The sequence below is a fragment of the Labrus mixtus genome, chromosome 4 (assembly GCF_963584025.1).
Source record: "Labrus mixtus chromosome 4, fLabMix1.1, whole genome shotgun sequence".
NCBI classification, from domain to species: domain Eukaryota; kingdom Metazoa; phylum Chordata; class Actinopteri; order Labriformes; family Labridae; genus Labrus; species Labrus mixtus.
Window position 1 is genome coordinate 17,556,759 of NC_083615.1, and position 27,786 is coordinate 17,584,544.

The 27,786-nt window shown below is 41.6% G+C and overlaps 2 protein-coding genes across 3 annotated transcripts; one reads left to right on the forward strand and one right to left on the reverse strand.

Annotated features, from left to right (window-relative positions):
• Nucleotides 1-51: 51 nt before the first annotated feature.
• LOC132972977 (ankyrin repeat and SOCS box protein 15-like) lies at nt 52-8,950 on the reverse strand. 2 transcript variants are annotated; one of them, XM_061036147.1, is made up of 10 exons: nt 8,874-8,950; nt 7,131-7,238; nt 6,976-7,028; nt 6,514-6,645; nt 5,186-5,350; nt 4,095-4,340; nt 3,778-3,949; nt 1,690-2,215; nt 481-634; nt 52-369 (listed from the first exon to the last, which is right to left on the reverse strand). In XM_061036147.1, exons 2-10 carry the CDS (start codon nt 7,232-7,234, stop codon nt 194-196), a joined length of 1,728 nt encoding a protein of 575 aa, XP_060892130.1. In that variant the 5' UTR covers nt 7,235-7,238; nt 8,874-8,950; the 3' UTR covers nt 52-193. The 2 variants fall into 2 exon arrangements, with proteins under 2 accessions (XP_060892130.1, XP_060892131.1); XM_061036148.1 differs by lacking the exon at nt 8,874-8,950 and having other exon boundaries at nt 53-369; nt 6,976-7,023.
• A 3,641-nt stretch (nt 8,951-12,591) lies between these two features.
• Nucleotides 12,592-27,786, forward strand: iqub (IQ motif and ubiquitin domain containing). Its single transcript, XM_061037071.1, has 14 exons — nt 12,592-12,996; nt 14,589-14,705; nt 15,023-15,124; nt 16,361-16,495; nt 17,390-17,557; nt 17,874-18,049; nt 20,591-20,746; nt 21,283-21,493; nt 21,581-21,756; nt 23,978-24,148; nt 25,184-25,360; nt 25,465-25,713; nt 25,820-26,005; nt 27,571-27,786. Exons 1-14 carry the CDS (start codon nt 12,831-12,833, stop codon nt 27,721-27,723), a joined length of 2,343 nt encoding a protein of 780 aa, XP_060893054.1. The 5' UTR covers nt 12,592-12,830; the 3' UTR covers nt 27,724-27,786.

The following is a 27,786-nucleotide window of genomic DNA, read 5'->3' on the forward strand; positions in this document are numbered from 1 at the left end:
CAGTTGTTAAAATGACATTTGAGTAAAAGGGGTGAAATATTATGTGTGAATCAATACTTACAATCTATAATAAAAAAGTACATGAAAATAAAAATAATATGATCTATTTATAAAGTATTATGTTTATCAAAACCAGAAAATACACAGATAATAATGTCCTTTAAAAAAACAGGACTCTTTGCAGGTAAAGTCATCACATGATGCGTTCAGGGTCCTGGCTATAGAGGTCGAGCTCCCGATACAGAATGAAGCTCTTCAGTCTGGGAGGGAAAACATGTGAGTCCATGATTTCAGGCTTGTTGAGTCTCTTGAGAGTCAGACGCCTCCTGATCTCCAGTCTGCAGAGGTGCCTGAGGGAGCGAGGACTGCCTGGAGACAGCGGTTCGGAGAATGATTCGAGAGAAGATCATTACAATTTAAAGGATTCATAAAACGGCCTTCTGTCTGATTACTGTTTTAAAAAGTGGTGAAAAAACTCACTGAGGATGTCGCATATTTCAGTCCACTCTGCCTGTTTCTCCAGCAGGACTCTGAGTTTGGAGCAAATGTGGACGTGGCTCACGTAGTCCAGCAGAGTCCGGACAACGATCCCGGACAGATGCTTGACACAGCAGAGGCTCATGAACTCACAGAACTGAAGAGGGAGACATGAAGGAGGTCGTTATTAATATTGTCCTTATATGTTTGTGTAGAGGAAACATAATTCAGAAGAAATAATTACTGACTGTGACTTACCGTATTGGTGTTTCTTTTATATCTCTAGTTTTTCTACATTCAGCTTTATCCACTATTCTCAATTTCTCCTACAGGTCCTGTATACTCTGTCCTCCTTTTTTTAGCGCTTTGGGTTTGGCCAGAAACAGCTCAACATGTTGACTAAAGGAGCAGGGCCTGGGTGCAGGGAGTCCTCCTGAGACACATTTGTGAAGGAACCAATCGAAGGACCATCGTCAAATTTGACACAAATGTCTACTTCGACTCAAGGGTGGCTGATTATATCAAAGGTCAAGCTCAGTGTGATCACACCGTAGACTAAAATATTAAAGGATGAAGCCTGAGTGACGTCAGCCATCTGTTCCTGCAGGGGGCTCCGGAGGATCATCTGCAGCAGCCGCCATGCTGGAAATGTCGACATACCCTAGCTTTCAGTCAACCTAACGACAGGCTGAGAGCTGGAGCCTCAAGCAGACACTCTACTGCAGGATGCATTGGCTTCATTTTTCAGCACTGTTGCCGCTTGAATTACACAAGACAAGTCTGGGGGGCAATGTGTCATAATCTATAGCTAACATTTAAGGTTCAAGTGGCTTTGATTTGCCAATCAGGAAGATCAGATCTTACCTGTCAGAACATGCTACACAGCTCCTGGTACAGGCTCTTGTGATATCACACATTGACTATTGCAACTCCCTACTGGCAGGTCTTCATGCTTGCACTATCAAACCCCTGCAGATGATACAAAATGCAGCAGCACGGCTGGTCTTCAACCTCCCTAAAAAAGCATGTCACTCCGCTGTTCATCTCCTTACACTGGCTCCCAGTTACTGCTCGAATCTTTATGGACTCTATGGATCAGACCTGTTTCCAATCTGACTAACCTGCTGCTGATTTAAAAATGTTATCCATATGTTAATATTCTCATCCAACATTCATATAGAAACCATATAAAAAAACACACTTTGCACTCACTGGAATTTTCTGCTCCCCCTCGTCAAAGGCATCGAAACCGTCGTCATGGTGACAGTGAAAACAACTTTCAACCTTGTATCCGTTGTTGAGCAGCAGCCTCAGCATCACCTCGTCCTTCAGGCAGTACTGCAACGCTGTAGGAAACACCGTGTCGCTAACCACCGTGAAGTAACAGTTCACGTCTGCTTTGGCCGCCAGCAGCAGCTTCACAATCTCATACCGCCCCGACCTGACCGCCACGAGGAGGCAGCACAGCGGATCCAGGTCTGTCTTCGCCCCAGCTGCCAACAGGGTTTTGGTGCATTTAACGTCCCCATTGGAGACGGCGAAGTACAAAGCGCTCCTCCTCATATCTCGGTAGTTTTCAGAGTTTCTGGAGCTCATTCGGTAGTTGACATCGTAGCCGCAGGCCAACAGGAGCTCCAAACATCGACTCTGACCACCCATTGCAGCAGAGTGGACCGGGCTCTGACCCGCCTCTTTGATGGCCTTCTTCGTCGTCAGAGGAATCAACATCTTCAGAGCACTGTGGTTAGAGAAAACAAAACAGTCAAATCAGTTAATGCAAGCAAAGACTTTAAAACAATATGAGTCTAAATATCTGGTAACAGAGGCAGTTCATTTTAATGCCAAAAACCAGTCTGAATGGTAAGTCCACAAATCAGTGGATTTACCCTTAGGAATCGTGTCATTCTGTTCATTTTCTTGTGCGCTGTTTCCTTAAAATGGATGACTGGAAACATTGGTCGGGATACCCTGAGCTGATTCACAACCTGTCAATTGCCCATTTTGATCAAAATGATGTCGTAAAGAGAAGAAATAGCCTTAAAACAAAAGACACCCAAGGAATAAGAGGAGGAGTACCCAGGAGTAACCCAGGCTTTCTAGTTTGTAGTTTTGATCGCTGCTGGCCATAAGCATTTACTTCTTCAAGGATTATCTGGAACAAAGATAATGTATTTGTATTGCGCCAAAGACAAGAAAAGGTAAACAACCTTCAAATGTTTATCTGGTTGGAAATGGCAAAAAAATGGACGAATGTTGGCTTGTGTATTCTGATATTAACTTTGTTGACTAAGGGGAAAAGGAATTGGGTATAATCTGTGCACACATGTCCCATTTTACAAGAGTAAAACAGGACCAGCTGTATGTTAGGTTGAAAAACCATGTAGAACTGTAGATACTAAAAGATACTGTAGATGTAGTCTCAGTGACATCACCCATTGGTGTCCAAAGAGCTAAGGCGGGCCTTAAGCCTCCTGACAAACAGACACAATATGTCCTCCTGTCATTCAACTCAGCAACAACCAAATCTATGCAAATGTAAGTAAAGCTCTTTGCCTTAATATTATCAAAATTGCTGAGTGATATAAAGGATCACCTCTGTGCAGTTTTTACTGATAAAGAGATATAGAGACCCAAAGCTGTTGATTGAACTAGTCTGTAAACATGTTGATTTTCTTGTTAAAACAGGCATTTTTTTGGGCGCCAATAGTTTGGTGGTTAGTGCGCCAATAGTTTGGTGGTTAGTGCGCCAATAGTTTGGTGGTTAGTGCGCCATTTACAAACTGGCGGCTCAGGTCTGACCTGAGGCTCCTTTCCAGCATGTCATTTAAGATTAAGATTAAGGTTAACTTTATTGTGTGGGAAATTTGCCTTGGACTTACCACTCTCTCTCCCCTTGATTTCTGATCCTATATCCACTGTCTGTTATCATTTTAAAAAAGGCATAAAAACTCCTAAAATAAACCTTAAAAACTGCATTTTCAGAAGGGACCTAAAGGGGATTTGTTGGTTTTTGGTGATAACCTCAAGTGGACACTTGAGGAACTGCAGTTTTTTTGCACTTCTGACATGGCTCAATTTATCAACAACAGAGGTTGCTGCTTGAAAAAAAAAACATTTAACATGGATACAGGAAATCACTCAGTACACCGTCTCTTTACTGTATGGCCTCTGAATATATCCTAAAGCATGGTACGACACATATTTTTCTCAGATATGCAGATCAGTTGCACTTCCTGTTGTTAAAAATGCAGTGTGTTTTTACAACTCATAGTCTGGCAGTGCTTTATAAAAAGAGCTCACTCATAGTGCCCGGCGTACGCTGCCTTGTGGATGGGCAGGTGTCCCGTGATGCTGGGCAGGTTGGGGTTTGCTCCGTTATCCAGAAGCAGCTGAATACAGGCGGTGTTTCCTGATCCAGCTGCATCCAGCAGGACACTTTCCCCATTACAGGCCTGAGAGTTCACCTTGCTACCTGAGGAAGAGAGAGAAGAAAACATGAGGAGACTGAACCTTTGCAAACCTAATATTTAAACATTCAAAAAGGGAAGTTTAAAAAAAGAAAACAAGTTAATCCCTCAATCCACAGTCTTAGAACCTGCAGTTATACTCAGACTGACCACAGTTCAGTAGAATCTCAGCGATGTGAAAGTGACCATGTTCTGCAGCCACGGCGAGCGGCGTCCCTCCCGTCACATCCTTGTGGTTCACCCGCCCGCCGTTCCTCAGCAGCAGCATCAGGATTTCCACATTGCCGACCTTGGCCGCCTCGTGAATCGCCGTCCACTTCTTCCGGCAAACCTGCTCCACCCAGGCGCCATGAGCGACCAGCATGTACGTCATCTCGTAAGAGCCGGCCCTCACCGCTGCAAGACGGTGTCAAAGGTGAGTCTTAGTTGGAAAGTACGAAAAACTACTGAAGATAAATATTCAGCTTTTTTCTTCAAATAGTGAAGAGTGAAGTCATAGTGAATTCCCTTAAACATGCATCTTCTCTATTGGCCTGAAGGGGGCAACTCCACGGGTCGCAAGAAGAAGACAGACTGAAAAGAAGTCCACATGTTTTCACACATGTACTCCACAGTGGGATGCTTTTCGCTATCGGACAATGATGGACAAGCCAAAGTACAAACTGATGCTATGATGACAATGTTTATGTTTATATCAATGCTGCGAGTAGTTCGAGATGCTCACAATATCAACACAAGAGTGGAGAAGAACATACTTAGCCAACAGAGAACATAATGAAACTTTGTCATTGCATCCACAGAGAACACACAAGCCAGTGTCAGTGATCACGATCTCGTTAATGATGAATTCTCCTGAATATTTTCCTGCTGTTTTAACAAGGACGTTTCCTAGGGGGCTATTTGGAAAAATTCTTGGTAAAGTCGGGGAGAAATATTTGGCCGTTTGCATTCACACATGCAGCTGACCCCTAAAAATTCAGGAATTTACAGGTATTTTGTGTAAGTGTGAAACACTAGGTTAAACTTGTGACTGACACTATAAACACATTAGAAAAATGTTTTCCAAGGTCATAAATAAGGTGAGATGTAGGCAAATTTTCTATTACACTCCTGGAAATGCCCTCTAGTGGTCTTCAGAAGGAATGCAGTTTCAGACACGTCCAGATTGATTGCTCCAAGTCATCCATTCCTCATCGGACAATCAGTCTTGTTAAAAACTACCTCAGGCTCTACAATGTTACCGAGCAGCAGCGGCGTCTCATTCTTGCTGTTGGTGTTGTGAGGTGAGGCTCCGTGCACCAGCAGGCTCTTCACGTGCTGCACAAGCCCGGCTTTAACCGCCAGCGTCAGCGCCGTCTCTCCTCCCACGGCCGTCCTCTCCTCCAGATTCAGCCCCTGAGATGCCACTGACACAAACACAACACAGAGCGCCAGCTGTGCTAACCTGGCAGCTAAACAGGTTTACCGTGCACACCTCCCTGTCTGCCGACCTAGGGGTTGAATGACTGCAGAGTGACAGCAGACGTTATTTTAGACAGAGAGGATTGTTGGCATCAGCTGGGAAGCAGCAGCATTTCTAACTGAAGTAATCTGTGGATTATTTTAGACAGCCATTGTTTTGATGATGTCACCGGAGTCCAACCAACTCCCCTTCATTCAACCTGACACTTCACCCTGTTATTCAGTTCCTTTATTCATGTCACCTCCTCAGTTTTAGATTAGAGGATATATTTCCTGAATTCTTTTGCTATGGTACCTAGCATGTGATTAGTTTAGCTGCAGATTTTGACAGCAAAGTAGTAACAGGCAGGGGGGTCATTAAACCATAGGCTGTAAATATAGTGGACCAACCCTGAGTGACGTCATCCATCTGTTACTGAAGGCGGTTTAGAGATCCCTCTTGATGGTGGTCTCCATGCTGGGAATGCTATCTCACCCTAACTTTAAGTCAACTGAACAACAGGCAAAGAGCTGGAGTCTTATTGTGAATAAAGCTTCTCCTTCATAAAATCAATACAGATGATTTATCAACAATTCCGTCCCTATACACCGTCGCACATGGACGTAATTACTGTTGCGTGTGGTAATAATTTGCATAATTGATAAGAAAAATAATTGATAAGAAAAAAATCCTGCACACTACTCTCCCTCGATATCACCAGTTTGTTTGAAAACACTCTCAACGTTTCGGTCCCTCTGGAACTTTTGCCAACCGTGTTCACAGTTCAAGTTTGTTTAGAGCACACTTGACAAATAATAAAAAAAAAGAGGGAACAAAACGTTTTTATTTTATGCTAATAAATTGGTGATGCCATGCAAGTGTGCAGGATTAAATTGGATGTGTCCGAACACCTCCTTTAAAACAATAATTTGCATAATGAATCCCTAATATTGCACATGATAATGAACATAATATAACCCAAATCTTACTGAGGTTTTTATTTTCTGCGTTGCACATTCATTTTTCTCCAAATTTGTAACTTTTGCACTTAATTAAGTCAATATTTTGCACTTGAAAGACCAAATACAAACAAAGGGACATGCTTTAGTACCAAATAGTCCGTCTTACATCTCAGGACAGTCTCCAGAACCTCCAGGACGGGCTGAGACGCTGCTCGATGGAGGGGAAGCCAGCCATGACTGTCCGGCTCTACGAAGGCGAAGGTTTGTTTCAGCATCTGTCTGAGTACTACGACCTCACCTGAAAGAAAACAGCCAACATATTTAAGGAGGAAGCACAGAAAGTTGTTGAGAAACGTCATGAGAAATATCCAGGACTCCCTGTAGCAGAAAAAATGTATTTTTCGGATTTTCTTTTCCTGCAAATAAATCAAGTTTTTTTCTACTTTCCTTTCTCGCTCACTTCATCTCCCCCAGCTCTGGGTTTATCTGTCTCCCTCTCTGTGTGTTTGTTTGTCTGGCAGTCCTCACCTGCAGCTGCTGGCCGTGTGATTCACACAGGAGAGCCAACAGACCAAACATAAAAGACAATGTAATTATGGAGGCATTTCCAGCGTGATGTCCAGCCTACCTTGCTCGATGGCAGCCAGGACTCTCAGGTTTTCCTCTGTTGCTGCTTCTAAACTAACGGAGAGAAGCACAGGGCAGTCGCCTCGGTTTGGTTTCAGCATCTTACCTTTGTGTTGTTTTTTTAGTGAGTGAAGTATTTGGATGTGGAGGCAATACCTTGCAGCAGATTTCAGGAAGGCCTTTTGGCAGGAGTCTTGAATACTGAACTGGATGATGTAGTCGTTGAGCTCATCTTCACCATACTCTTCATACGGGTTCATCACTCTGCAGGGAGGAGACACATGACAGTTGATGGACTGAATTTCAAGGACAGAAATGTCACCGGGGCCCCATCAGATTTGAATTTTACAGCACTTTTACCCGTACTTAAAATTCATGCTACAGACTGATCGAGAGCAACCGTCTCCAGGAAACTAGTTTTTCAAAAGTAATCAAACAGGATTCAAACTATTGGATGGGATCAAATCTTGAAATCAGTTTGTATCAAGGAAAAAGAGGATTGTATGTAAATATGATAAGATCATTCAAACCTGATGTTTTACCTTGATAAAACCTCTAGCTTGTGTTGTTAGTATTAGTACAGACGTGTATTGTACTCAGTGGTTTAAACTTGCATTCTTACTAATTACCTGCAGGGGGCGATTTGTTTGACATCCAAGTGGAAATGAATCTACATCTACTGATTATGGCTGTAAATATTTTCACAGTAAGTTTATGGTTTTAATCAAGTCGTCTTCAATTCAACAAGTTGTTCATTTTGTAAATTACGATCATGGTCCACTGTTCAATCAAATAGATAACAAGGCATTGCTGCATTGTGATTGACAGCATGTCGTCATGGCAACCTGAAAAATATCTACTTCAGCTTTCTGCAGGACACAAAGACACTCTTAGAAGTCATCTGTTCACTATCTCAGTGTGCACATTTTCCTTAAAGCCTGTTATTCACCAGCGAATAATATCGATTGCAGATACCTGGCATGTTTTTTTTTTTTAGCAAGTTAGAGCTATCATGTTCTGATCATTTACTGTTTAACCCCAAATTATTCTCCAGCCCCAAGCTTTCTTTCAGAGGTGATGCTTGTCAACAGGCAAGAGAGGCTAATGATTGGGGCCCTAGATCCGGTAGGGGGCTCCTGAGGGCTCACAAACTTATCCCAAAGCAGTGGCCAAAAATGTACAAATTTTTGCAAGCGTTGCATGAGTTATTGCCATGAAAACCAAGTTTTCCAATGAAAGTCAACAAAGAAAAGTGAAGAGGAATTATCAGTCTATAGGAGAGAAAAAAGAAACAGGAAAAAAAGAGGATGAAGAGTAAGCATTGGGACACTGGCAGACAAAATAGTGATGAACGCTGTTTGGAGGGCCCCCAATTCATTTTCGCACCCCAACAGACTCTAGAATTGCCACTGCTTTCTTTCAATTACGGTCACACCTTCCTCCAAAAATTACAAAAATACCACAAACAGTTCAGCAACAATGTGAAGGATAAGGTTTGACACATTTTGTCTTTTCTTTAAATTAAGCTTTCATTCAAAGAAGTTTCCTATTACACCTCAAATTGTATTGCTTCTTTCCAGGAAAAGTTCTAGGAAATAGAAATAAGGCAGAGTTAAAGTTACCTCTCTTTGTTTATTTAAGAACTCCAATCCATGACAAAAAAACATAACGTGCTCCAGTTTTGGATTAACGAACAGGTAAGATTGCAGAGCTACACGTCATCATGTTTTAGTGTCCTCCTTCTTTGCAGACAGAGAGACAGAAATGCAAGATTACTGCCAACAAATTCACTTCAACTCAGCACCTCCCAGCAACAACAACAAAAAAAATCCAAACTATGACAGAAACATGGTCAAAAATCATATATCTGCACATCTCTAAAGTTAAAAAACGTCTCACCTGTGAGGTGTATCAGCGGCTCACACTGAACGCTCCCTCTCCTCTAACAGCTTCGAGTGTTTTTATATTTGGGTGTGACCTGATTTCAGATTCCTTTCTGCCCTGCCTGCACACACACACACACACACACACACACACACACACACACACAGTCAGAGATGGGCGTGTGTCCGACACCTGCCTGCTGGTCTTATATATAGAGCGTTACATGTGCCATTGTGAGAGCTAAGCCAGGTCTTTGCCGCGTTTGGCGGGAATCCCACATTCGAGATCCGACAATCCTGTGGGGCTTAGAGGTCGTGGACTCGTGCAGACAACCAGTTGAGCGTCTATTGTGTAGTGGAAAGCAAAATCAACAGGGTCTATTTTTTTCCTCCGCTGGTTTGCCTCAGAAATATGAGATGGAGGATGTCTTGTAAACTGCTAAAAGAGCTGCAGGAAAAATGAAGCAACTCTTTAAATCCTCTGTGATGAAGGAAGAGTTTGTAATTGCACTAACCACTAGACTACCGGCGTCCCTTTATATGATGTCTCGTCAAAAACAGCCAAACACATCATCCCGTTCAAAGTCAGGGTTGTCAACAGAGTTAAGTTGCATTAGAAACTATTTATAGATTAATCATCCATGGATTTCGGATGCAGTCTAGTGAAGCACAGTTTTGCTGACAGTCCACTTTAATCTGATGTTTAGACAAAGAGCACGTTTCTCTTTCTTGTTTGTTTAATAAGTAATGGTTCTAAGAAACAATGCTTGCAATCTGCGTTTTGTTTCAGGGAAGCATTTCATTTCATTTCATTTCATTTTTTGGTATTGTCTAAGCCTTTATTTAAATACTGACATTTCACTGAAAATTCTCTCTCACATTTAGTATTTCAAAATTTGATAAGCTTCACAAGTAGCGTTGTAGTACTCGAAATCGGTCTTGGTTTCGAGCCCACTTTCCGAAGGTCTCGGTCGCTGAGTTGAAAGCATTTTTACTCTGTCTTGTCTCTGTCTCAGACTCCACATTTTAAATCAAGACCACCATTGACAGGGTTCTTTCTTATGTCATTACTGTGATTAGACAGAAAACCCCTCTTTCTAAAGCAACAAATAACTTCAGTTCATTTGTATTTTGGTTTGCCTACTCAGTTACGGCTGCAACCTTCCCGATGTTACGGTCTAAATTAGTGACGCGCCCCCTAAACACAAGATAATATTTTTCTGTGATATTTATGGTCCAGGTCTTGGTGTTCACTCGATCTTCATCCAGAAATGTCTTGGTCTTGTCTCGGCCTCTGGTAAGCAGAGGTGCTGCTTGTCTCACCAGACAAGGCCGTCAACTGCTTAGGGCCCAAGGCCTGACAAACTTTAAACAACAGCAGTAGCTCAGAATTGCACAAATTTTGCAATGGCAGTAGTAAACCTCCCTAGAGGGGCCCAATCTGACCGCACTCACTCTCATTGCCCTACTTAGCATGTCATGTATTACTGTATTAGAAACTTACTGGAAGAGGAAGAGCAGCTTGACACTTTAGATATAATAGTGGTTGGAGGGGCCCTTAATCAATTTTTGCCTAGAGCCCCAGCAGACTATAGAACCCCCACTGCGGGTTTGTCTTGGTCTCAGTTAGTGTGGTCTTGACTACAACACTATAAGCCACCAGACAACATTTAAGAGAAAGTCAATCAATCAATCAATCAATTTTTATTTGTATAGCGTCAACTCATAACAAGTGTTATCTCGAGACACTTTAAAAGACCTTACTTATTGCTATATTACAAAGACCCGGCCTATCCATCATGAGCACTTTAGCAAAGCAGCAAAAGTTACAGTGGTAAGAAAAAACTGCCTTATTAAATGACAGAAATCTTCGGCCGGATCCCCGGCTCATGACGAAACAGTCTTCACAGGCCTAGTGAAGAGCTCTTAATTGTTGGTATATAAAAGAAGCTAAAATACTGAAAATGTAGGTGTACTAAGGTATCTCAAGTTAACCTACAGTCCTTGTGTCAATGTATTTCTTTTCACATGTGGTCCTATTGCATCATATCTAAATCATGTTGTATGGTGTATCATCTTATTTTGTAATATTCAGGCCGTCATATTACATCACATTCTTCTCCAGATCCCAGATCAGAAGGTCTTTGTTGCTGCTCCGGTCCCAGTGAGGGGTTTAAGTGTCTCAGTGTGAATCTGTGTCATCCTGACAGTGTTAACAGCACCGGCATACCTCCTCATGATAAACGAGTACCTGTGTGTGTGACAGGTTTACACCGGGGGAAGGGGGCCCACAGTCCCCCACCCGCTCTGCTGCAGGACGAGTGATCTCTGGGGATCCAGCAGATGTCCAGCAGCAGATTAGTGGAGCTTTACAGGGACCACTGTGTCGCCTTCTCTGGCTCCTAGACATGAAAATAGAAGCATACAGCTCACAATAAAGCTCTATATATCGGCAGTGTGTACAGTATGTTCATGGTACTATGCTTCAAAACTACTCAACCATATCAGATTTCATCCCTGCACTGACACAAGGAGCTTTAACCTGTCCAAACTTAAGCAGTGCTTATGTTAGGAGATGTTTGAGGTAATGTTTGAGGTAATGGACACTAAACTGCAAACTCAGCACAAACCTCTTTAACGTCAAAGAATGTCTGCTTATAATACCAATTCAATCCTTTAACCCTTCTCATTATGTGTAATTAAACTGTTTCATATTTAGGTTATACTTTCTAATTCTAGTAATAGGCTTATAATGAAAGTATGTTCCTGCAACATATAGCTTACTGGAAAATTAAGCAGGTAAAATATATTTTCTGAGGCATCTTCCTCGGAAGACTTTTTTTTCCTCTTGGTTTAAATATGGAAAGCTGATCATATTTTACAGGGCCGTTGTTTTTATAGCCTCTATTAGGCCTAAATGTGAATTTACATCACAATTTAGCCAATCATTTGACTATTTTTATGGGTAACAGCTTAAAATTCTGGTAAAAAAAATAGTTAAGTTCTCTCTTATGTCATTATGAGAGATTCAAAGAAAAACTTGTTTATAGAAAAATGCCAAAAAAAAAGCAACAAAATGTTAAGGTTCGGATGTAAAAACTAAGGTGTTTGGCAATAAACTTCATATCAAAGTAGAAATTTACACTATAGGCTACAACAATACAGTGTAATAGTGTAAATTGAAAACATATATGTAGCCTATATACTAACATATAAGTACAAAAAAGGTACATTTATGATAAAAATAAAATAAAAACAGACAGAAAACAAAAGCAAAGAAGCCAGGGGACAACATAATAAAACAGGTACATTTAGTTTAGTTCATATTAAGATCACAGTTTGAATATTAACCTTAAATTGGGAGCTCAAATTCACAGTTTTAATGGCATTTTTGTGTTTGGATGAAGTAGCCTGTAATTGTTTTAAGGTATAACTTGGGTTACTTTGGTAAATTTACGTTTATAAATTTAAAACTTTGCGAGAACAATAATAGTCTATGTAGGCTATAACAAGATATTGATGTATTTGTGCCACACTGAAGTCCAAGTGGCCAATAAATAAATACATAAATAAATAAATGTATATTGTATTAAAAGTAGTAAACAAATAAATACATTCAGAATTAATACAAAGTAGCAAATAAATAAATAAATAAATCCAGAAGAGAACCGGAAAGAACGGAGTTGCGTTTGTGGTTGCTATAACAACCTGTACACTCTGGCGTTGCCTAGGAACCAAGCTAACGTTCTAGGGAAAACGGCGTTAGCTGTGCTTTGCTAACTGAAACGCTCGTTAAATAAAGTTAATAAAGGAAACAAACACGGACTAAAACGAGATGTTCTGACGAGAAGAAGTGGAAACGGTTCTTTCCGCCTCACAACTGTTCGTACGGACATGAGCTTCCGGTGGATTTACAGCACAGTTGACTTAACGTCAGGAAAGGTAACAAGTTAGCCGGTCAGTTAGAGCTGACATGTCGGAGCAAAGAGAAAACACAGAGCAGGAGCTGAAAGAAGAAGATGATGAAAACACGCTTACAAACGCACAACCAGGTGGGAGTACACCTGAGCAGCCTCCAGAGGGAGACAGAGAGCCGGGGCATGAAGGAGAGGAGGTGAACGCTGACAGACAGCCGACAGGTGAGTCCAGTTTGACCACAGGTGAGTCCAGTTATACCTCAGGTGAGTCCAGATATACCTCAGGTGAGTCCAGATATACCTCAGGTGTGTCCAGTTATACCTCAGGTGAGTCCAGTTATACCTCAGGTGAGTCCAGATATACATCAGGTGAGTCCAGATATACCTCAGGTGAGTCCAGTTATTCCTCAGGTGTGTCCAGTTATACCTCAGGTGAGTCCAGTTTGACCTCACTTGAGTCCAGTTTGACCTCAGGTGAATCCAGTTTGACCTCAGGTGGATCCAGTTTAACCTCAGGTGTGTCCAGTTTTACCTCAGGTCAGTCTAGTTATACCTCAGGTGAGTCTAGTTATACCTCAGGTGAGTCCAGTTATACCTCAGGTGAGTCTAGTTATACCTCAGGTGAGTCCAGTTATACCTCAGGTCAGTCTAGTTATACCTCAGGTGAGTCCAGTTATACCTCAGGTCAGTCTAGTTATACCTCAGGTGAGTCCAGATATACATCAGGTGAGTCCAGATATACCTCAGGTGAGTCCAGTTATACCTCAGGTGAGTCTAGTTATACCTCAGGTGAGTCCAGTTATACCTCAGGTCAGTCTAGTTATACCTCAGGTGAGTCCAGTTATACCTCAGGTCAGTCTAGTTATACCTCAGGTTAGTCCAGTTTAACCTCAGGTGAATCCAGTTTAATCTCAGGTGAATCCAGACTGATATTAAAATGAAGATTTTTGTTTTTTTGGAGCACTCATTTAAATTGGTACAAGTGTACTCACTCAATAATGAATATTTGAATGCTCCAATTGCTCAGTTCAATGTTAATTTTGCAAATATACCTCACCAATTATATACTGACATTTAAAAAAAAGAAAACATGGAGTCAATTAAACACACTACAAATATCATTTTTAAGACTTATTAATTAGCGATTAATGCATCAATGCAGACATGACAACTGTTTTATCGATGTCTAACTCAAAATCTGGAGTTGACTACCCTACCGTGTTTCATGTTTGGAGATTTCCCCCCTGTGGCTTCCAGTGTTTGTCCTTGTGTTTATTTGAGTGTTTGTGTTGGATCTTTAGTTGGAGATTTTATTACCAGAACTGATAATAAGTCAGCTCTCATTTTTGCCTTTAAAAAAAAAAAAAAAAAAAAAAAATTCTTTACCTGCATATGGGTCGTTACGTTTGATTATTCAACATTGTGTCATAAGTCATCATCATCATCATCAACTTTTATTTAAGTTCTCGGAGAGATCATTGAGGGTGACCCTCATTTACAATGATGCCGAGAAAACATACATAAATGATAAACAACGAGAAATTAGATAAAGCTACTACAGAAAATAAAATCAATAAAAGAGCAATAAGAACAATAAAATATATACACTAAAATAATTTTAAAGATTGAAATTACTACAGTGATAAGTCAGTAATTAAAATCAAATAAAACAGTTATAGTCAGGCATTGGGCGGTTAAAAATAATATTTCTAAAGTGTCCATAAGGGATAAAAGTGCTCAAATTCAGGTCCTGTTGTAAAATGTTCCAGTGATGTCCACATATTCATATGTGTCTCCTCGGTCTGAACTGACAGATGCAGATGTGCTGGAAGCTGCAGAAGATGCTGAACATCAGACTGACCTGCATGAAGACACTGAGCAGCTTAGGGAGCCGCAGAAAGCAGAGACTGTTGGGCTGTCAGGAGAAACTGGTATAAAAATAAAGTTTAAGTATAGCTCTAATTAAACCTTGAGTTTGAAGTTCAGGAACCTTTGTTTAGAAGTGGAGAGATTATGATTATGTTTGGGGTGTTGGTTAAATAAGGAATACATTATTTATTTCATTCTTTTGAAATCCATCAAATGGTTTTAATATTTCAGTCCACCCGGCAGAAAGACACCGTAATCCCATGGATGCTGTGCACTGGATAGAAATTACAATATTATATCCTGTATTGATTATCAGATGCATTTGTGTTGCAATCAATATGTTTACAATGTGAAAATCTTCCCTTGCTGGGCCCTACAGGTGTGCAGGAAGAGGCTGAAACTCAGGCTGATCTGCCTGATGATGCTGAGCAGCTTAGAGAGCGTCCGAGAAAAGAAAATGTTGGAAACTCTACAGCTACAGGTGAGATTAATGTATAGAAAAGACAGTATATATTTATCCTCATTCAGCTACAGGTGAGATTAATGTATAGAAAAGACAGTATATATTTATCCTCATTCAGCTACAGGTGAGATTAATGTATAGAAAAGACAGTATATATTTATCCTCATTCAGCTGCAGGTGAGATATAGATGTATGTATAGAGCACAGTATATCCTTAATGTCTTTTCAAGCTTGTCCCCTGGCCCGTCCGCAGAAATGGCTGGGTCCCCTTAAAGGCCCAGTGAATAGGCCCTCCCAGGATATTATTTAAATCAACACATGCAATTCTAATCAGTAGTATTAGCACTAGCCTCCTGGCTCCTAGCTCCCTCTGGTCCAGCTTATGTCCGTAACATTACAACTAAACATGGTCTGTATCATTTTAAAAAGAGTTGAAACAGGCAACAATTTAATGAAGCAACAATAAATAAAATGTGTGTCTGTTGCTTTAAGAGGTAATGGTATTTAGGTAAATATTGTTGCTTAATTTAAGGCTTGACCATGTTTTTTTTTGCTAAACTCCACATGTGACTGAGCCCCAGAAAGCTTTCCCCCTTATGGGCGGCCTTGCTTGTCCCTTTACCTGCTACCACTCTCCAGCATGATTGTTTCCTGATGGAACTTAGACAAATATGCATCGAAACCATATAAATATGAGTCAAAAAAACAGATTTAACTGAGTTCAGTCATGTTTATTAGCATAATGGTAAATAGGAAGGCTTTGCAGATCAATAACAAACAGAATTCAGATCATGTTCTTGTATTGTTGAACTGGCTAAAGCCAATGATACGATGGTGAAGAGCATAACGAGTAGGCAGTGAAGTACCTGTGACATGTCGTGCTGTTTCTAGGTTACCTGCTACAGGAATAATACAACACCAGGATTGATATCTGATTAAAGTTTTATGAGTAGCAACAAAGACGACAGTCACAAATATATGACACTAACCAGAGCCAATAATTCTGAGGCAATGGATAGACACTGTTGGACAGAAGACTCAGACTGCTCTGAGAATTAAACTTAAAGAAAAATGTAAACAAAAGACAGTGCAGACGATATAATCCATCACGATGACATTACCAAAGCTAAACATTCGTTTTGCTGTTGTTTTAGGAAATATATAAAGACGGTCATAATAAAATCTCACATAGTAAAATAACAAATTTAAGAAATCAACAAACACATCTCTGAATGTGTTTCTGTCCGGCTGCAGTAAAGGTGGTGCTGGTGCCGGGGGGTCATGTGATGACTGTGGCGTTCGCCATCGGGCTCAGCATTGAGGAGCTGAAGCGTCATCTTGCCTCAGAGCTCAGAGTTCCTGCTGAGGTGCTGCACATCTCTCTGGATGGTACGTTGACTTCTCTAGCCTGAAAGGTTTTCTTTTTTCATGACAGATGGAAGTTGTGAGTGGTGGTCTAAGGTTTGTGTGAACACTGGGGGGGGGGGGGGGGGGGGTAGTTAGCGGGTGTAGTTAGGGTCCACTTCCCTAAAATTTTAAGGTATCATTAAAAATGTGATTGCACATATTTGTGCTTCTTCAGCATACTGCCATAACCTACTTGTTACAGTTTGTCAAAAAATAAGTCCTCTACTACTTTCAAACTGCCATTAGCCATTTCAGGAGTTTCTCCCTCCAGCTTCCTATAATTTTTTTTCTGCATGTAGTCAGAGTGAGCTGATGTGAGAGCACAGCAGGATATAATCAGGAGAATTCAAGTGGGAGGGGGTGGTGACGTTGGATTCCCTGTGATAGACTGTCTGTAATTAAACTGATGCATTATGTTTAGCCTCGTATAGCCAGCTCTGTTGCTTTGTGCGCCACTTCTGTGTCTTTTTATGTTCTTTTTATGTCATGTATTGCCTTAGAAGACCCCCCCTAACAAAAGGGTACCAAAAACGTAGGATGGTACAAATCCCCTATGTTGGTTCCATTCCCAACTTTTGACGGTGGAGATGCCAATAAATGGGTACCGTACCGAACTGAATCGCTTGGTGGTTTCAGCAGTGTTTCTGGACGGAGTGTTGGACTTTGACTCAGCATATTGTGGTCATGAGGAATCTCGGTTTCAACATTATAATTTTAAATATCTGTTACCTTTAATATACATTTAATATAAATATATATTGTAGAATTTCCCAGACATGCGTCTTAGGGCCGTCATTAAACGTAATGAAGTGAATCCAAAGATTTAACTCTTGAATGTGAGACTTCTATTTTCAGCGTCTGCCTGTTCTCTTTCAGGCAGAGAGGTGGAGGAGCAGCAGAGCCTGATGGAGCTCGGTGTCCGGCCTCACGGCTCCACCCGGATGGAGATGAGCTCAGCGGATCCAAACGCACACCCACTCCGCCCTGTTCGACCGCCGGAGCACGACAACATGCAGGATGTCATCACGGTCCGAGTACAAACAGGTGCAAACCTCCTGGACCTCAGGGAAGTACTTTTACATCTCTTTCTAGCTGCAGGATGTGAATCAACCATGAATCAAACTGCCTGGTAGTTGCACAGCAGGACACCTGAAACATCCAACCGTGTATTATTCCTACTCTTTTAGGGCTCACATGGGGCTGGAGCAGATCCCAGCTGCCTTTTCTTTATCAATAACTTGACAGACTGGTGGTTATTGACTTATTCAATCCCATCACCTTCATTTAGGATATTTGGACATCATTTACAGTCTGCTGAATGATGTTTTCAGTCCCAGTAAAAGGACTCTGTCACTTCCAGGTCAGAGCGCGTTTGAGGAGGTGGTGGTGGAGATCGAGCGTCCCCGTCAGCAGAAGGCCTTCCTGGGTGGATACAAACACCGGATGACGGGGGCGGAGTACCACCACGCTGCCGTCCAGACACTGCCCAAGAGGCGGCCTGACAGAGGAGTGCTCGTCTTCAGCCGTGACACACAGGTACAGAGGTTGTGCAGAGGTTCAACACTGAAATATCACATGAGAATATCAGCGTCTGTCTCTGTACCACAGAATCAAAAAAGTTCAGGGAAACACATGGAGGCACACAGAGACACAGCAGGATCTCTGTGTGTGTGTGTGTGTGTGTGTGTGTGTGTGTGTGTGTGTGTGTGTGTGTTTGTGTGTGTGTGGTGCATTTAAATGTCATTCATTACTGCAGACCAGCGTTTTTACTCAGCCGTTAGACAGAACATGACTCCATGTGCAAATTAAACTATGTAATTACAGCGAGAAAGGATGCAAATGAGCTCGTTGAACCAGACAACAGAAGACAAACGGTCACAGTCACACCTCTCCGCTGAGCGTCAGGGTTTTACTTTAATTACTTTATTTCTGACATTGTTGTGCAATTATTTTAACAAATAAGAAAGGACAATTTACAACATTTAAAAAAAAATGTGCACACACTTATAGTTTAGAAATGACTTAAAAATGTTTCAGACCTCTTTAAAGGTCAGCAATAATGCAGAGAGCTCCGCCTGCTGTGATTCAGAAAGAAATGACAAGGCCGGCTTGTTTATGATCAGGTAGAGCTTACTGTGTTGCAGGGATGTTGTCAATCAGTGCGGCTGTGTGTGTGTGTGTGTGTGTGTGTGTGTGTGTGTGTGTGTGTGTGTGTGTGTGTGTGTGTGTGTTACCTCATCAGATAGGGGGAGTGTATAAGTATTAATTGTGTACGATTCATCTTTTGCAAACAACTGCCCTCTACCTTTGGATCACACCTCACACACACACACACACACACACACACACACACACACATGCCTGCTCACACAATGATATAATGATGGTTGGCTTGTTTTGAACTTACATATGGGCAGACAGTCAGTGCTGCACTAATGAGATGTGTGTGTATGTGTGTGTATGTGTGTGTGTGTGTGTGTGTGTGTGTGTGTGTGTGTGTGTGTGTGTGTGTGTGTGTGTGTGTGTGTGTGTGTATGTGTATGTGTATGTATGTTGTCACAGTGATGAGCTGACCTGTTGCCCCTCACTAAAGTTTTTTACACATCACAGCACAGCAGCCTGTTGGCCTCTTGATCCATGATGTCTTTCTTTTATTCCGAGCTGGGTTTTCCTTTTATCACACATCAATATACCTTCTATCGTTTTCCTCGCATTTCATTTTAAATGTTTCATTTACCAGGAACCAGGTTAGGTTGTTTAAGTCACTTTTTCAAAATGAACAAGAACAGCTCAAATGACACTGATGGTCATGGTTACTTGAACTCTCTATTCAGTAAGCTGTCAAGATAAGGTGACCCTTGACCCTGGCTTGAGCTTTAAAAGTTTTTTTCTTTTACTTTGTACTTTACTATCTCTCAACAAACAAAACCCAGGCTACAGAATCGGGTCTTAAACACATAACATTTAACTCCTGGTGGAAGCACACTGTGCTGCACATGGGTTGAGCAACCACAGATCTGACAGGCACAAAGACTCTGAGGGTAAGGTTAAGATACTATATTAGATACTATGAAGCTAAATTAAAACAGACACATCGCAGCTCCGCCAGTCAGACTACCAACAAAGTTTGTATTACTTTTTAAAATCACATTTCACAGAAAATATGCACCTGTGCTGTCTGGATTAATCCCTATCTCTTAGTGGATCAAAGGATTTTTCGGACGATATTGATTTTATGTTGTTTTACTGACTGATCCTGCTAAGGGTAATGGCGGTATGCAAGTCTTGCAATCTTACCTTTTTAAAGTTGAAAAGCAATATCTCTCACTTAGAAGCCCAAGTCAAACAGAGAGACAAACGTCTGGGATTGTTAGTGACACAGCCTGTGAGCTTTGAGTTTCCTTTAATGAAACATGTCATGTTCATGTCCGTCATAAAGCAGTCGGTCAGTCAGTCAGGGGTCACTCTCTGTAGGGAAACCAATGTCAACACTCACAGAGCCACCTTTTGTTTGTCACTCATTTCTATGGTCTCTGCACTGAAGCGTATGATACAGCTGCACATATATAACGAGTGCACCTGCTACATGCATGTGAAGGCGTGTAGCATCTTGTTGCACACACAGAAAATGTTTCAGACATCTTTTAAAGGTCAGCAATAATTAAAGGGCTCTCTGACTCTAAACAGCTTTCCTTCTTTAACATTTATTTTAGCAGTATCATCAATCTGTGTCTGGAGCCTGGAAAATGTTAAATGTTACTGCCCACCTCATCCCGCCTGCTCCGAACCTTAATATTCAGCCTCGAGCCTGTGACCTCGGCTTCAGCCCGGAGGTGTTCACAGCCGCCCTGCTTCTCTGCATCATACAGCTCATCCATATCGGCACTGAGGCTGTCTGCAGGGGAAAACTGAGTAATGTTTTAGCATATAAATTTGTCATTGGCTGCAGGGATCATTTGCATGTGAAATTTGATACAGCGCCCGGGGTCAATTTATTCTCTGCAGAAGGCATCAATCAGTGAAACTTAAGTTGAATGTATTATAATGTGCCTTTCTGTGTGTTTATTCTCCAATCAGACAGCAGAGATGAAGTCTCAGGTCCAGCAGTGTGCAGTCGACGTCTCCACCCAGATGTCCGGGATCGGCTGCTACGTCTCCTGTATGAGCGACAAGCTGGTTGCCCCGGGCAACTACATCACCGCTGACGAGTATCACGACAGTAGGCTGAAAGCTGTAGGTGAACAGCGAGTGTGTTGTGTGATTATATTGCCTGATTTATGTGATGCAAAAAAATTAATTAGAGCCTCGTTCAAAGTTGAACACAAGTAGAAGATTTGTGCGGATAGTGGCACTGAAGGAAAGGTCAGGGGGTCAACTGCTCATTTTGAGGTGCAGAGTTAAGGTTCATGAGTTAGTTAGTCAGCAACAGTTGGTGTGTCTCGAAGTTTTTATGCACTTTTCAACATTTGAATCAAATTCTTCCGAATGTAATGTCCCACCTGAGGTGTAAAATCCCTTCATATATGGACTTTAATAAATGTTGAAAGGTTTTCAGTCATCATTCAAGCCTGCATGGAGGTGCAGTGGCTAGCGCCGTTCCCTCACCCTCAACATACAATAGTTTTACACTGAAAATATTTAAAGAAACACGTTTTTCAAATAAAAATGAATAAAATCAATACAGGTGCATGTGTTTATTTGTGCTGCCTCCTGCTTGTCTTTCTGCTGTGGTGACATGTGTCCCTGCTCTCTCGCCGGGCCCCCCCCAGGTGATCCGTCTGCAGTCGTTTGCTCGGCGCTGGCTGGCCCAGCAGGAGGTGAGACGGCTGAAGAGTGACCGGAAACGGCGGCTGGCCTGGCTGGAGCTGCAGGACAGGAGGAGGACGGATGAGAAGGAGGAACAGCTGAGAGACCGCCGCCACCGCTGGATGAACCCGCAAAGGAGGGAGGACTTCAACCTGCTGTTCCACGCTCTAGAGAGTAAGCTGTGCATGAGGAGGTCTCACTCGGAAGTAAATCTGTGTGTTGAAGCTGGAGAGTCAAATGTTGTGTGTATGTGTGTTTCAGAGTGGAGGTGTGAGGAGGAGCAGCAGATTAACGCCACCCTGAGAGGAGCTGAGAGGAAGGCCGCTCTCTGCTCTCTGCTGGAACAGGAGATTCAGCTCATCGGCGCCATTGGACGCCATCGCATCGCCGCACAGAACAGCAACTACGACAAAACAGTCAGGAGCTTCCTGGACAAGGTGAGAAGTCACTGATCTGATTCCAGGTTTCCAAACCCACTCCTGAAAAGTCGTATGTTGGATGTACAACATTGCACATAAAAGGCTACACAAAAAGACACTGCATAAGAGTTGATGTGTGGATTTTTGAGGCCTCAGTCTTGATATTTGGAGATCACCACAAACATTTGTGGAGCCAGAATTGAGCTTTTTGACAACCTCTGAACCTCTATCCCTGGTTGACATATTGATTTAATAGTATTTTGTCATTCACAAGGTAACCACACCCTAAAGCATACTCTGCTTTATCATACATTTTACTCTAAACAAGACTGTAGTTTTCTAAACTAACACTGCATCCACTTCTTATATTCAGTCTAATGATTCAACTTTATTTCAGTAAATTCTTCATCAAAGACAGAGTCAGGGTGAGTTTGCGTAGTCAAAGCTTATGGGGCGCCGATTGTAAAGTTGCGCACACTACAAATAACAACAACATTTCTCCACATTTAGCCCTAAAACATCACTTTTTATTCACATTTAGAGAAATATTTGTGAACTTTGTCATATTTACTTTTGTGAATAAAAATGTAAGATCATTTCATTGACAAATATAAATGTTAAATATTATATCTAAATGTTGAATATTTTATCTAAATGTTAAATGTTATATATAAATGTTAAAAATACATGTCCTGATTCTAAATATTTAGCTACATTTCTACATGCAATGTATGCAAATTCACTCTACCACCCACCGGAAGCACCAAAATAAAAGTTTGAGGAAGCGATCCAAGCCGTTAGAAAAGAAACGTACCAAGTGCTGTGATGGCGCTGTGGAAGATCCTGTGTCCGACACCGAAGAAGTAGTGCTTTGAAAACCCTGAATTGCAGCCAAAACGGCCCTTCCAATATTCTCCGCTAATTCGTTCGACATTTTCAAAATCCCACCAGTCTCCTGTAGGAGACAATGGTTGGATCGCTTCCTCAAACTTTTATTTTGGTGCTTCCGGTGGGCGGTAGAGTGAATTTGCATATTAGCTAAATATTTAGAAATCGTTGCTAAATATTTAGAAATCAAAGCTAAATATTTAGAGTCTTAGCTAAATATTTAGAAGTCGTTGCTAAATATTTAATTTATATTCTATATATTTAGCTTTGATTATAAATATTTACAATCTTAGCTAAATATATAGGATCAAAGCTAAATATTTAGAATGTAAACTAAATGTTTAGAAATGTAGCTAAATATTTAGAATCAGCACATGTATTTTTAACATTTATATATAACATTTAACATTTAGATAAAACATTCAACATTTAGATATAATATTTAACATTTATATTTGTCAATGAAATGATCTTACATTTTTATTCACAAAAGTAAATATGACAAAGTTCACAAATATTTCTCTAAATGTGAATAAAAAGTGATGTTTTAGGGCTAAATGTGGAGAAATATTGTTGTTATTTGTAGTGTGCGCAACTTTACAATCGGCGCCCCATAAAAGCTTACTAAGGAGAACATTGAGTAAACCACATTAATCAAAATTATATTTTTATTCTACAGTTCCAGTTTACTAAATACGTTACAGCTCTGAGGAGTGGCTTTGAAACACTGTAGTGATTAAACCACGGGAAAATAAAATACATCACTGTTTTGAGTTTTTTTGGTACATTTTATTCAATAAAATTAGAGTAGCTCTAGGTGAAGAAGAAGTTTGGTAATATCAGAAGCTAAAGCAGGTAGTAGTTATATAAGTTGCAGGAATGACACTAGTAGAGGAGAAAATAGTGCAGGAGAAGTAGCATCAATAGTTGATATAGATTTGTAGCATGTGTAGCATTCATAAAAGGAGGAGGAGGAGGAGGAGAGGATTGTTACTAGCTGTACCATGAGAGGAACTCAAGGGGTAGTAGGACACTTGGTTGAAGTTATGGAAGAAGTTGTAGTTTTAACGGGTGTAGTAGGACTTGAGCTTGTGCTTCATCTTGAAGTTGCATGAGTGGTAGTAGGAGATGAAGAAAAAGAAAGAGCAGTAGTAGTTAAAGTTGTGCTTGTAATGCCAGCTGAAGGACTTCATTATGCGTAGTAGTAATGGTCTTAGGATTGTTGACAATAACTGTTATTTTCACGAGCCGTTATAGTACTGGCAGTAGAAGTGATTAGTGCAGTTTTGTTAGCAGCGATGTTTTTTCACACCATGATCAGCCGCACTAACAGTGTGATTGTGTGTTACAGTCTGCAGCTCCTCATCAGTGGAGAGCAGCAGACGGTCGACTGATCGAGATGGACACACAACACACCATCCGAGCCAGAGAGCTGAAAGAACTTTACAACAACACCAACCTGAGCGCTGTCAACCAGGAGGAGAGACTCCACGTCCTCATGACACTCAAACACACTGTGAAGGTACAGCACACACACACACACACACACACACACACACACACACACACACACACACACACACACACACACACACATTCCTGTCCTGCCTGCAAGCTCACACTTTAATAATTTATGATGCAGAATCTGTGTTTGTCTGCGTGTATAGTCCAAATTCTTCTTAATGCTTCTCTGCATTCAGGGAAACAATTTATTCTCAGTATAGTGAGCTATTCTGAACATTATTTATTTAGATGTTCATTCATTTTAAAGTTTCAGGGACAATGCACAGTGGCTAATTCTCATCTGCAGTCCCTTAAGTATTGTTTCTACCTTTGCACTGTGTTATATGTTGTACGAGAAGCACACTTTCCCTGGCTGTCTTTCAGCACTTTTTTTTGCAAGGCACCAGATTAAAAAAAACAACAACTTTGAGGACCTCTCTTGCATAAAAGCTCGGTAAGCCTCCACAGAGAAAAGCCCAGAATGACAAGGCTGAGGAAAGCCAATGGAAGTGAAAAAACACTGAACAGTACTTTTAAAAAAAGTGCTGCAGGAACGAGTCCCAAACCTGGAAATGATCAAGTTAGGCCTTGTGTCCACCTAGCGTCTTTTTCCGCTGGCTGTGCGTTTAGGAACAGGTGCATGAAGCGAGAAGAAAAGCTCTGCACATCCGTCCTGTCCCTATGGCAACGGCCGCTGTATGACCAACACTGCTCCGTTACTTTTAGCAGAATTTTTTTTTATTTGAGATAGATTATTTCCCGATCAGACACGGAGCCAAGAGGATGTGGGTACAAGACACGATCTTTAGGCGGCAAAACTACGGGGGATATCATACAGTTAGAAAAAAGCGCCGGTTACATCAACAGCATCTTTCTGAAAAGTTAAAGAAATTTAAACTGAAATGCCCCGAGCAAACATCTGGTAATAACCTTTGGTGGGCTCCAAACCGAATTCCTGCACATTGCTGCTTTAAAGTCATCACTTTAGTTTTAATTTGGGAACACAATCTTGCTCAAAATGTGTAAAAAATAGTGTTTCCATCCTATTGGACAGGAGCATGAGTGTCAGCTGACCCGGGACATCATGGATTTGATTGACAGAGAGGTGGACCTGATGACTCGGGGGGTTAAAGCAGCCAGCCTGGAGGGACTGAGGAAGAGGATCTCCACTTTGTTGCTTCAGTATATCAAAAAACCAGCGTTTAACCCCGAGGCTGCCAGGCTGCTGAAGGTAAACAAAGAGCCCTGCTGGTCTGAGGTCATACTGTACACCGTGTGAACTCCTGCAGATAGATAATGTATAATTATATCCATATGATGTGAAATACACCCCAGGTTCCCCAGAATCCCTCCAAGCTGAAGGACAACATGTTTCTCTGCGGCGGCTGTAATCGCTACCTACAATCTGCCAACTTCCGCCCAACTGCCAACGCCCGTCGCAACGGTCGTTGCCAAGACTGCATTGGACTTGAAAACATAGCCGGACCCCGTAGTGACGTATCTTGCTACAAGAACATCCTGAGGAGGCTGAGAGGCGACGAGAAGCAGACCAACCCGGAAGCCAAGATCCCCTACCTGCTGCAGGTGAACCCAAACCACAGAGAGTTTATTCCCGTTTCCTGCACAGTAGGCTCTGATATAGAGAATATATTATACACCAACCTTTACATCTACATGTGTCTCTTCCCAGGTGGAGGATGTGAGGTACCTGGTGGAGGTGATCTGGGCGTCCCACTCCGCCCTCCACGGCAGCAGCGACCTCTTCAGCCTTGTGTTTGTCCGCTGGGAGCGTCACAGAGACTGGAGCCCCTGGAACTGTATCCTGCTGTCCAAAGAAGAGACCTCAGCTCACCTGGAGGTCGAAGACATCCACAAGGTGTGTCCAAGTAAACACTTACACACCCATATGTGGAACCGTGTTTAAGTGAGGGACTAGAGAGAAGATGAAGAACATACTTACTGCTAATTAGAATGTCACATAAGCGTTTTTAGATCACAGTCATTCTGTGTCAATTTACATACAATGTGAAGCTACGGGCTAACTAAAGAGTGCTAACATTAGCATGCTAACACAACAATGCAGCTCGAGACAAGGACAATTTTGTCAGCCTCTTGCGCTTAGTGATTAAATAATGTGCGTTCCAATTTGATTACTCCTTTGTGCAAACGCGAGTGGAGGGGGGTTGGAGGTGTGTCTCTGGAGGAGAGAGGAGGCTTCAGTATGGAGGAGGTGTGGCCAAACAGCAGTTTGTTTTGGTTTCATGCTGGTGCTCAAGGGCGACATCTACTGGATCCAAAAGTTGCACGTTCTTCCTTTAAGTCTGACCACATTCTGATAGGATCAAAAATGATCTTTGTTGTGTTGTAAAACAGTTGGACTCACCAAAACTTGAATCATCACTTTAAAAATAATCTAATAATCAAATATAGTTCCCAGGCTCTTAGAGAAGTACTTTTCCTGAACTGGGTGGTCAGAACTATGAGTTGGTACAGCTTGTGCTTACCAGCTGTAATGGTTTATGATTAAGTTCCTTAGTTGAGTTTACTTTAAGAGGTAAATAACTTCCTGTTGAGGAAAAGGTTGACTTTCTGAAATGTCTGCTAACCCCTAGAACAGTTTATTACAATAAAGTTAACAACTTCATCTCAGTTCCTGTCAATGTTTTGATCTATTTATTAACCTTGAAATGAGGAAATTAATTTCTTCATCAGCAAAACTTTTCCCACGTCCACCTTATATTCTTCTGCTCCGGTGAACGTCTTTGCCACAGACATTTTGTGTTCAGGTTGTCCATTCTTCTGTCCGTGTATGCGTCCCTCCGTTCATTCTTTCTGTTCTTCTAAAAAAATTTGATCTCTGGAAAACCTTGAAGGAACATCTTCAAATTTGTAATAAACTTTCTCTTTCCCTCTTGGATGAAATTATAAGATGTTTGTGGACTAAGGTCCACGTCTGTCCTTTTCAACACCTGGAGGGGAATTCAAAACATTTGGTAGATATGGTTTCTTTTTCCATCTGAGAGTACGACGTGTCCTCTACCTGCACTGAGAATCACACACTCTTAAGAGAAATGTAATAAGACGTTCTCTGGTACAATCGTTTCCTTATGGATCTGACACGGATCAAAGAAGCAGTTTCCTGTTAGACTAGTTCTGCAAAGTGTTCCACAATAAAGGTCATCTTGTATGTAACCTCTAATAGATGGTAAAAAAAAATAAACATGCTTCCTGCCTTGTGAACAAACCATGGTGATCACTCTGACACTTTGTTTTGGTGTCTTTGTTTATCTGGTCAAACTGTGAAAAACAGCTGGTTAAATTGGAACTCCAGCTGTTACACTAACAGAGTCTCCCTCCTGTGTGTGTGCGTATGGGTGTGTGTGTGTGTGTGTGTGTGTGTGTGTGTGTGTGTGTGTGTGTGTGTTTGTGTGTGTGTCTCAGGCGTACGAGGGGACGTTCATCCGCAGGATCCAACACAAACACACGCTGGCTCGTCGCCACTTCAGCCAGATCTCCGTCATGGCTGAGTACCTGGACCCTCAGCCAGCCACGGACAAGCACACCACCGACAGCACACCTGCTTCGGCTCGTTAAGAAAGAACCCTTTGTTTCCTTTCTTTTGTCACTGTTTCCTCCCTCCTTCATTCTGTCCATCAC

Excerpts from the sequence above, each read along its gene's own strand:
- iqub (XM_061037071.1), top strand. The coding sequence starts at position 12,831 with ATGTCGGAGCAAAGAGAAAACACAGAGCAGGAGCTGAAAGAAGAAGAT. Across the intron at positions 15,125-16,360 it reads TGGAAACTCTACAGCTACAG|TAAAGGTGGTGCTGGTGCCG; the intron begins GTGAGATTAATG and ends GTCCGGCTGCAG. Across the intron at positions 25,361-25,464 it reads AGGCTGCCAGGCTGCTGAAG|GTTCCCCAGAATCCCTCCAA; the intron begins GTAAACAAAGAG and ends AATACACCCCAG.
- LOC132972977 (XM_061036147.1), bottom strand. The coding sequence starts at position 7,234 with ATGAACCCGTATGAAGAGTATGGTGAAGATGAGCTCAACGACTACATC. Across the intron at positions 6,646-6,975 it reads CCTGGCTGCCATCGAGCAAG|GTGAGGTCGTAGTACTCAGA; the intron begins GTAGGCTGGACA and ends GTTTTCTTTCAG. Across the intron at positions 4,341-5,185 it reads TGAGACGCCGCTGCTGCTCG|CGGTGAGGGCCGGCTCTTAC; the intron begins GTAACATTGTAG and ends ACCGTCTTGCAG.